Source organism: Coregonus lavaretus (assembly GCF_964263955.1).
Source record: "Coregonus lavaretus genome assembly, contig: HAP1_SCAFFOLD_3223, whole genome shotgun sequence".
Classification (NCBI taxonomy): Eukaryota; Metazoa; Chordata; class Actinopteri; order Salmoniformes; family Salmonidae; genus Coregonus; species Coregonus lavaretus.
The window spans coordinates 4,578-15,422 of record NW_028160993.1 but is presented as its reverse complement, the minus strand read 5'-3'; the positions used below and the strand labels follow the sequence as shown (position 1 = coordinate 15,422).

The window sequence follows — 10,845 nt, the reverse complement described above, 5'->3', positions numbered from 1 at the left end:
GAGTGGCTTCGGGACAAGTCTCTGAATGTCCTTGAGTGGCCCAGCCAGAGCCCGTACTTGAACCCGATCGAACATCGCTGGAGAGACCTGAAAATAGCTCTCACTCCCCATCCAACCTAACAGAGCTTGAGAGGATCTGCAGAGAAGAATGAGAGAAACTCCCCAAATACAGGTGTGCCAAGATTGTAGCGTCATACCCAAGAAGACTTGAGGCTGTAATTGCTGCCAAAGGTGCTTTAACAAAGTACTGAGTAAAGGGTCTGAATACTTATGTAAATGTGATGTTTTTGTTTTTTATTTTTTATAAATTAGCAACAATTTATAAAAACCTGTTTTTGCTTTGTCATTATGGGGTATTGTGTGTAGATTGATGAGGGGGAAAAACAATGCAATACATTTTAAAATAAGGCTGTAACCTAACAACATTTGGAAAAAGGCATGGGGTCTGAATACTTTCTGAAGGCACTGTATATAACCCTATCTCTGTGTCTGTGATTCTGACATATACATTTATATAGCCATATATCCCTCTTTCTCTCCGCAGCGTGTCGACCAGGCTTCTACAAGGCATTTGCGGGGAACATCAAGTGTTCCAAGTGTCCCCCTCACAGTTTCAGCTACGGTGAGGGGGCTGCTTTCTGCCACTGTGAGAAGACTTTCTACAGAGCTGAGCGAGACCCACCCACTATGGCCTGCACACGTGAGTATCATCAATCAATTAGGCAATGTCGTAAATGTCCCAGCAGCACTCGGTACACTCAGGGAGAGTACAGTACAGGCATGTAGTGTTATATACTCAGGAACAAAGACCGAGATATACCTAAATTATTTAATATTGTAATTTTTTTTGTAAATGGACCAAAGAGAGTAAGAGCGAACAAGAGATGGAGAGAGAGAATGAAAAGGGGACAGGTAGAGTAGAGAAAGACAAATAGACATGTAGAGAGAGAGGAAGAGGAGGAAAGAGAGGGTATAGAGTTGAGGAAGAGAACGGACAGATACTGACAGAGGAGGAGGAGGAGGTGGAAGAGGTGGTGCTTACTTCATTTGTCCTGAGAAAGAAACACTAAGCAGGACTGACGAGAGAGAGAGAGTTTATTTATGGAGAGGGGCTGGCTGGAGGGGAGGACAATGAAGGGGGATAGAAAGAAGGGGTGTGAGGAAGGTGAGTAGGGGGAGCTGGAGAGGGGAAGGCAGGGGGAGGACAGGAGAGGGGGATTGGAAGTGGGGTAGGGCAGGAGAGGGCTCCAGCCTATTGTCCAGACAGACAGATAGCTTGGCAGGACTGGAGAGTTTAAATCCCCCAGGCCTTTTAACACTGCCCCTCTGACAGCTGGCAGACTGCTCTGTACAGCACAATACCTACACACACACACACACACACAGAATGCCTGCTCACATCTACTCAATGCCTGCATGCTCCTATTCTCACAATACCTCTCCCAGAATAACTTCACACACAATGGAGAAGAAGTCACCTTGATGATAAGCTGTCTGTAGTAGATAGTAGATTTTTGTCAAAAAGAACAATGGCTTCAAAGTAGACATGACATTATGATAGCAAGGTTTCGTTTTTTAGCTATGTTTAAAGTGGAACTGGTAGCGTTTTAGCAACATGAAATCGTATTAAAATCTGTTCATATACACCCCCAGGAAGAACATGACACTTTTTAAAAACGTTTTCTGACAAGTGAGCACTTCACGTTTTCATAAATTCATAGAATGTTTGGGAATGATGTAGAGTAAGGTATTTGTGAAAATTCTATAGCAATATAGAGTGGGAACGCGGGCGTGGATTTGGACAATTAATAGACACTGCAGCTAATAAAACCGAATAAAAACATCTGTCTCGTCCAGGACCTGAGTCTACGCAGACCTGTGTGCCATAGCCAATCAGAGCTACAGTAGGCCTTTATGCAAATAAGCCATTTGCCACATGGGCCTGCCATCATTCACTTTGAGCTGGACCGTGTGTTTACAGGCAGGAGCAACAGCGCGACTTTAGATCATTAGAACGCATTCACCAAAAGCCACAAAATACACCTGAATGGATTTCTGCAAATATGTAAATACCACGGGACTCCTCTTACATTTGGGAACTTTACAGTCCTCACTCAGTTATGCACATCAACAACAGCAAGATCAACAGCTAATGCTAGCCAGAGTGAGATAAGCTAAAATCTAACAAGGGAACATTAGATAAACACTCTCAAACTTTTTCAGCTAGTTGGCTGTCAAAATTGCACTGATGAACAATGGTGAATAGTAGCCTGCTCGTCCCACGTTTTGACAACTGAATGGGAACTTGCCTGCCTACCCATTTGATCGATGCCAAATACATTTGATTGACAACTAAGGGTGCGTTTGTAAATTGCCTTCAATATGTCAGAGTGCTCTCTGGGTTGTTCGTAAATTCAGAGCACACTGCACTATTGACACTGGACGCTCTGGCCGAGGAGTAGGGTTGATCTGAGCATTCCTCACAATGGCAGTCAAGCACCCAAGCTAACTGTCTAAAGTTGGCTAGCTTGCTAGCTACTTCCAGATGAAAATGAGAGAACACCTCATTCTGACCATTTTATTCACCCTAACAGAGCTGGTTAGGCTGTTTACATGTTATCTAGACTGTTAGTGACTAACTGTGCTGCTGGTTACAATTCAATTGCTATTTTTGTCTGACGTTTACTGACACCGGTCAGTTCGGCGGTGTTGCGTGTTCGTAAATTCATCAGTTATCCTGCACACTTAGATGAGAGTGCTCTGAAATTGGATTGGATTGCCAGATTGAATTTACGAATGCACAAGATATGCTAACTGGATAACAGTCATTCAAGTTCAGTATAGCTAGCTAGCTAGCTAGCAAAGCGATTCATATGTATTGCTTAGCTAACCAAATGACACCTGCATCTCTAGCTGTAGCCACCAAAAAATGATATGAGGGGAAAAAGTTGGTCACTCGCCCATTCCTCCAATGATGGACTACAAAGGGAAACCCAGCCGCGAGCTGCCCAGTAACACGAGCCTACCAGACGAGCTAAATATATTTTATGCTCACTTCGAGGCAAGCAACACTGAAGCATGCATGAGAGCACCAGCTGTTCCGGACGACTGTGTGATCATGCTCTCCTTAGCCGATGTAAACAAGACCTTTAAACAGGTCAACATTCACAAGGCCGCGGGGCCAGACGGATTACCAGGACATGTACTCAGAGCAACTGGCAAGTGTCTTCACTGACATTTTCATACTCTCCCTGACCGAGTCTGTAATACCTACATGTTTCAAGCAGACCACCATAGTCCCTGTGCCCAGGAAAGTGAAGGTAGCCAGCCTAAATTACTACCGCCCCGTAGCACTCACGTGGGTAGCCGTGAAGTGCTTTGAAAGGCTGGTCATGACTCACATCAACACCATCATCCCGGAAACCCTAGACCCACTCCAATTCGCATACTGCCCCAACAGATCCACTGATGACGCAATCTCAATCGCACTCCACAATACCCTTTTCCACTAAGACAAAAGGAACACCTATGTGAGAATGCTGTTCATTGACTACAGCTCAGCATTCAACGCCATAGTGCCCTCAAAGCTCATCACTAAGCTAAGGACCCTGGGACTAATCACCTCCTTCTGCAACTGGATCCTGGACTCCTGATGGGCATCCCCAGGTGGTAAGGGTAGGCAACAACACATCTGCCACGCTGATCCTCAACACGGGGTCCCCTCAGGGGTGCGTGCTTAGTCCCCTCCTGTACTCCTTGTTCACCCATGACTGCGTGGCCAAGCACAACTCCAACACCATCATTGTGTTTTCTGACGACACAACAGAGGTAGGCCTGATCACCGACAACGATGAGACAGCCTATAGAGAGGAGGTCAGAGACCTGGCAGTGTGGTGCCAGGACAACAACATCTCCCTCAACATGAGCAAGGGAAAGGAGATGTTCATGGACTACAGGAAAAGGAGGGCCAAACACGCCCCCATTCACATCGACGGGGCTGTAGTGGAGTGGGTCGAGCGTTTCAAGTTCCTTGGTGTCCACATCACCAACAAACTATCATATTCCAAACACACCAATACAGTCGTGAAGAGGGCACGACAACACCTTTTCCCCCTCAGGAGACTGAAAAGATTTTGCATGGGTCCCCAAATCCTCAAAAAGTTCAACAGCTGCACCATCGAGAGCATCCTGACCGGTTGTATCACCAACTGGTATGGCAACTGCTCGGCATCCGACCGTAAGGCGCTACAGAGGGTAGTGCGTACGGCCCAGTACATCACTGGGGCCAAGTTTCCTGCCATCCAGGACCTCTATACCAGGCGGTGTCAGAGGAAGGCCCTCAAAATTGTCAAAGACTCCAGCCACCCTAGTCATAGACTGTTCTCTCTGCTACCGCACGGCAAGCGGTACCGGAGTGCCAAGTCTAGGTCCAAAAGACTTCTCAACAGCTTCTACCCCCAAGCCATAAGACTCCTGAACAGCTAATCATGGCTACCCGGACTATTTGCACTGCCCCCCCACCCCATCCTTTTTACGCTGCTGCTACTCTGTTAATTATTTATGCATAGTCACTTTAACTCTACCCACATGTACATATTACCTCAACTACCTCAACTACATTTACATTTACATTTTAGTCATTTAGCAGACGCTCTTATCCAGAGCGACTTACAGGAGCAATTAGGGTTAAGTGCCTTGCTCAAGGGCACATTTACGTCATTTAGCAGACGCTCTTATCCAGAGCGACTTACAAATTGGTGCATTCACCCTATAGCCAGTGGGAAAAGCACTTTCCAATTTTTTTTTTTTTTTTTTTTTTTGGGGGGGGGGGGGGGGGGGGTAGAAGGATTACTTTATCCTATCCCAGGTATTCCTTAAAGAGGTGGGGTTTCAAATGTCTCCGGAAGGTGGTGAGTGACTCCGCTGTCCTGGCGTCGTGAGGGAGCTTGTTCCACCATTGGGGTGCCAGAGCAGCGAACAGTTTTGACTGGGCTGAGCGGGAACTATGCTTCCGCAGAGGAAGGGGAGCCAGCAGGCCAGAGGTGGATGAACGCAATGCCCTCGTTTGGGTGTAGGGACTGATCAGAGCTCGAAGGTACGGAGGTGCCGTTCCCCTCACTGCTCCATAGGCAAGCACCATGGTCTTGTAACGGATGCGAGCTTCAACTGGAAGCCAGTGGAGTGTGCGGAGGAGGGGGGTGACGTGAGAGAACTTGGGAAGGTTGAACACCAGACGGGCTGCAGCATTCTGGATGAGTTGTAGGGGTTTAATGGCACAGGCAGGGAGGCCAGCCAACAGCGAGTTGCAGTAATCCAGACGGGAGATGACAAGTGCCTGGATTAGGACCTGTGCCGCTTCCTGTGTAAGGCAGGGTCGTACTCTCCAAATGTTGTAGAGCATGAACCTGCAGGATCGGGTCACCGCCTTGATGTTAGCGGAGAACGACAGGGTGTTGTCCAGGGTCACGCCAAGGCTCTTCGCACTCTGGGAGGAGGACACAACGGAGTTGTCAACCGTGATGGCGAGATCATGGAACGGGCAGTCCTTCCCCGGGAGGAAGAGCAGCTCCGTCTTGCCAGGGTTCAGCTTGAGGTGGTGATCCGTCATCCATACTGATATGTCTGCCAGACATGCAGAGATGCGATTCGCCACCTGGTTATCAGAAGGGGGAAAGGAGAAGATTAGTTGTGTATCGTCAGCGTAGCAATGATAGGAGAGGCCATGTGAGGATATGACAGAGCTCGGAGAGGGTGGAGAGGAGGATCTGATGGTTCACAGTATCAAAGGCAGCAGACAGGTCTAGAAGGACAAGAGCAGAGGAGAGAGAGTTAGCTTTAGCAGTGCGGAGAGCCTCCGTGACACAGAGAAGAGCAGTCTCAGTTGAATGACCAGTCCTGAAACCTGACTGGTTTGGATCAAGAAGGTCATTCTGAGAGAGATAGCAAGAGAGTTGGCTAAAGATGGCACGCTCAATAGTTTTGGAAAGAAAAGAAAAAGGGATACTGGTCTGTAGTTGTTGACATCAGTGGGATCGAGTGTTGGTTTTTTGAGAAGGGGTGCAACTCTCGCTCTCTTGAAGACGGAAGGGACATGGCCAGCGGTCAAGGATGAGTTGATCAGCGAGGTGAGGTAGGGGAGAAGGTCACCGGAGATGGTCTGGAGAAGAGAGGAGGGGATGGGGTCAAGCGGGCAGGTTGTTGGGCGGCCTGCAGTCACAAGTCGCAGGATTTTATCTGGAGAGAGAGGGGAGAAAGAAGTCAAAGCATAGGGTAGGGCAGTGTGAGTAGGACCAGCAGTGTCATTAGACTTAACAAACGAGGATCGGATGTCGTCAACCTTCTTTTCAAAGTGGTTGACGAAGTCATCCACAGAGAGAGAGGAGGGGGGGGGGGATTCAGCAGGGAGGAAAATGTGGCAAAGAGCTTCCTAGGGTTAGAGGCAGATGCTTGGAATTTAGAGTGGTAGAAAGTGGCCTTAGCAGCAGAAACAGATGAAGAAAATGTAGAGAGGAGGGAGTGAAAAGATGCCAGGTCGGCAGGGAGTTTAGTTTTCTTCCATTTCCGCTCCGCTGCCCGGAGCTCTGTTCTGTGAGCTCGCAATGAGTCATCAAGCCACGGAGCTGGAGGGGAGGACCGAGCCGGCCGGGAGGATAGGGGACACAGAGAGTCAAAGGATGCAGAAAGGGAGGAGAGGAGGGTTGAGGAGGCAGAATCAGGAGATTGGAGGGAGAAGGATTGAGCAGAGGGAAGAGATGATAGGATGGAAGAGGAGAGAGTAGTGGGAGAGAGAGAGCGAAGGTTGCGGCGGCGCATTACCATCTGTGTAGGGGCAGAGTGAGTAGTGTTGGAGGAGAGCGAGAGAGAAAAGGAAACAAAGTAGTGGTCGGAGACATGGAGGGGAGTTGCAGTGAGATTACTAGAAGAGCAACTTGCGGTTATGGAACCCCTACCTGTCCCAGACCTGCTGTTTTCAACTCTTAATGATCGGCTATGAAAAGCCAACTGAGATTTATTCCTGATTATTATTTGACCATGCTTGTCACTTATGAACATTTTTGAACATCTTAGCATGGTTCTGTTATAATCTCCACCCGGCACAGCCAGAAGAGGACTGGCCACCCCTCATAGCCTGGTTCCTCTCTAGGTTTCTTCCTAGGTTTTGGCCTTTCTAGGGAGTTTTTCCTAGCCACCGTGCTTCTACACCTGCATTACTAGCTGTTTGGGGTTTTAGGCTGGGTTTCTGTACAGCACTTCGAGATATCAGCTGATGTACGAAGGGCTATATAAAATAAAATTGATTGATTGATTGAACTAGCCGGTGCCCCCGCACATTGACTCTGCAACGGTACCCCCCTGTATATATAGCCTCCCTACTGTTATTTTATTTTACTTCTGCTCTTTTTTTTCTCAACACTTTTTTTGTTGTTGTTTTATTTTTACTTTTTTTGGTTAAAAATAAATGCACTGTTGGTTAAGGGCTGTAAGTAAGCATTTCACTGTGATGTCTGCACCTGTTGTATTCGGCGCATGTGACCAATAACGTTTGATTTGATTTGATTTGAATTATATGAATCATGTATTGAACTGCATCCATCTATTCTGCCAACAATGTCTTACTGTACGTCATGGAATTTTGAGTCAAATAGAACCTATTTTTAAAACCTCTTATAAAGTTGGTTTTGTAGCATAAACTGGGAATGTTATATTTTTTACTGATATGATTGTCTGTTTGTTTCATATCTGCAAAGTAGTTAAAAGACTGTCAGTTCCACTTTAAATTGAATAACATTTGCCTGTTATTTTTCAAAGTGTATTATACTGTTGATTTGGACTCATACCACCAGAAACTACAGAGATGTTGAGGCAGAAACATGATCAATCAACATGAAGCTCTCTCTCGCTATTCCAGGTCCCCCCTCCCCTCCTCGTAACGTGGTCTTCAACCTGAATGACACCTGTCTACAGTTGGAGTGGTCTCCTCCCAGCGACATGGGTGGTCGCAGGGACCTGACCTATAACGTGCTATGTAAGCAATGCGGCCCGGAGCCCGACCAATGCCAGCTTTGTGGGGAAGAGCTTCGCTTTGTGCCCCACCCCCAGGGCCTGACTAACACCACGGTAATGGTGATGGACTTCTCTGCTCACGCCAACTACACCTTCGAGATCGAGTCGCTGAATGGAGTGTCTAAGATGATTAACTACCCGAGACCTGTGGCCGCCATTACTGTCTCCACCGACCAGGGCGGTGAGTACACCTATACGCTGACCTCTAACACCTGACCTCTAAACCCTAAACCCTGACCCGTGGCCGCCAATATGTGTCCACCGACCAGGGCGTTGAGTAGACCTATACGCTGACCTCTAACCACTGAACTCTAACCCCCTTAACCCTGAACCTGTCAGCCATCACTGTCTCAACTGACCAGGGCTGTGAGTACACCTATACACTGACCTCTAACACCAGACCCTGACCTCTTACCCTTAAACCCTCTAACTAGGGTGTCCAATAAAAACACATATGTTGACCAATATATGTTAATTGTGTATATAGTCCTCTAAAACCAATGGTTCAAACCTCATGCCTCTATCATAATCCATTTAAAAGTTATTGGAGTGTTTACCCTTGTAGAATGGCCAGAATTAGGGTGACTAAATCAATGGAGGCAAGAGAAAAAAACGTGTTAAAAATCTGGAAAATTGCATAGCGTCAACTAGGCTGGATTCTGTGCAGGAATTAAGGCTACTGGCTACCTAAAAGGCTCACTTTCCCCATTGAACTGATCTTTCTCTTTGAACCCGCGGGACATAAACAATATAAAGGTAAAATGGATATCGATTATGACACATAGTATTTTCATATTTTAGTGTACGCTTTTCATATTAATTCGAAACTCATTTTCTTTTTCGAAGATTTCTCACAAAAACAAGCTTATCAATGTGAAATGTCAACGGAGCACTGAGCGTATGCCAAGCTTTATATTTTCAAAGCCTTTTACATTTAATTCAGCTCGTGTCATGCTAATTTATCTTTTTGCAACCCGCGGAAACAACTTTGAAGACGAGAACCACAAAATGTAAAATCCTCAAAAGTTGTTACGAGAAACCTGCACCGCTATGTCAACAGAGCTCTGTGCTTATTATCAGATGTTTTAGGTTACAAAATCCAACTTTTAGGATATAATGTTAATGATATGTTAGAGAAAGACCCCACTGAATTATTCAGAACATAATAATATTTGTCTTGGTAAAATGTATTTTATAACATAAGTGACATTTCATCACCAAAGCGCATTTTCACCCACTCTGGCCAGAGTGGGTGGACAACCTACTCTAACCCCTAAACCCCTTAACCCTGACCCGTGGCCGCCTTACAGTCTCCACCGACCAGGGTGGTGAGTACACTCACACACATGCACACATACACTGTCGCACACACTCTCAATACTCTCAATACTGTAAGGCATTATGCTGAATATTTCTTTTGGGTGATAAAATGGCTATGGTTCTCATCTGTAATTAGCAAACTGTGTATTTTTTTTCTCTCTCTCTCTCTCTACCTGTGTGTTCTTGAGGGTGTGTGAATGTGTCTGCTAGATGTAATCTATTATTCTATTACACACAGGACACAGTGGCGTCCACAGACAGACAGTCCTGCAGGTCATTCTGGGTAATATCCCCTCTGTCATTTCATTACCAGACACAGGCAAGCTGGCTTTTATGTGACAAGCAGATTACTGTAGCAGGCTGGCTAGGTGCAGAGGCACGGTTACCTCTAGTATAGCTTTCATCTTCAGACATCAATCTCATCTCACTTTTACATTGCAGCTAGGGCCTGGAGTTTTCTTCTGGGTTTTTTGCATCATTTGTGTAAACACACTCTCTTTCTCCTACTCTTAGTCTTCCTTCTCTCTGACACACAGTGTGTCCCTCTCACGTGCTCTGTTTTCTATTTCTCTCTCTCTCCCGCTCTCACACACATCCACCCACAGTGTGTGGAGATTTCTAAGGGATTACCAGTGGGGTACCTTGGCCCTGAGTAAATCCCATCACATTTGGAGAAGAAGAGAAGAGTCTGGGGAAATGATGTGGATTAACAGGCTGCTACCAGGAGCATGGCTCTGCCCCTGTCTGTCTGATTTACTGTCTCTATTAGGACACAGAGGATCGCTACAGCTCACACTGACACACACAGACCCACACACACACACACAACAGATACACGCCATAAGAAATTGAGAACTGGAGAACATGACAGGTCTTTTATACCGTGGAGAATCCTGAAAGTATCACACAGTGAACACGTCAATACTTTTTATTATGCTTTTATTTGACATCAAACGTCCATTCAGTGGTGTAAAGTACTTAAGTAAAAATACTTTAAAGTAGTACTTAAGTAGTTTTTTGGGGTATCTGTACTGTACTATTTATATTTTTGCCAACTTTTACTTTTACTGGACTACATTCCTAAGAATGCATTTTCCCTGACACCCAAAAGTACACGTTACATTTTGACAGGAAAATGGTCCAATTCACGCACTTATCAAGAGAACATCCCTGCTCATCCCTACTGCCTCTGATTTGGCGGACTCACTAAACACAAATACTTCATTTGTAAATTATGTCTGAGTGTTGGAGTGTGCCCCTGACTATTCGAAAATTTTAAAAACAAGAAAATGGTGCCGTCTGGTTTGCTTAATATAATATACATTTACTTTTGATACTTAATTATATTTAAAATCAAATTCTTTCAGACTTTTACTCAAGTAGTATTTTACTGGGTGACTTTCACTTTTACTTGAGTCATTTTCTGTTAAGGTATCTTTACTTTTACTCAAGTATGACAAT

General features: G+C 45.7%; 1 protein-coding gene across 1 annotated transcript; it reads left to right on the top strand.

The window, feature by feature from the left end:
* Positions 1-544: 544 nt before the first annotated feature.
* On the top strand, positions 545-8,287 carry LOC311121234 (ephrin type-A receptor 6-like; the record flags this gene model as incomplete). Its single annotated transcript, XM_084195745.1, has 2 exons — positions 545-700; positions 7,910-8,287. Coding segments are annotated over 2 exons (527 nt in total), but the record flags the coding sequence as incomplete, so codon positions are not given.
* Positions 8,288-10,845: the final 2,558 nt, after the last annotated feature.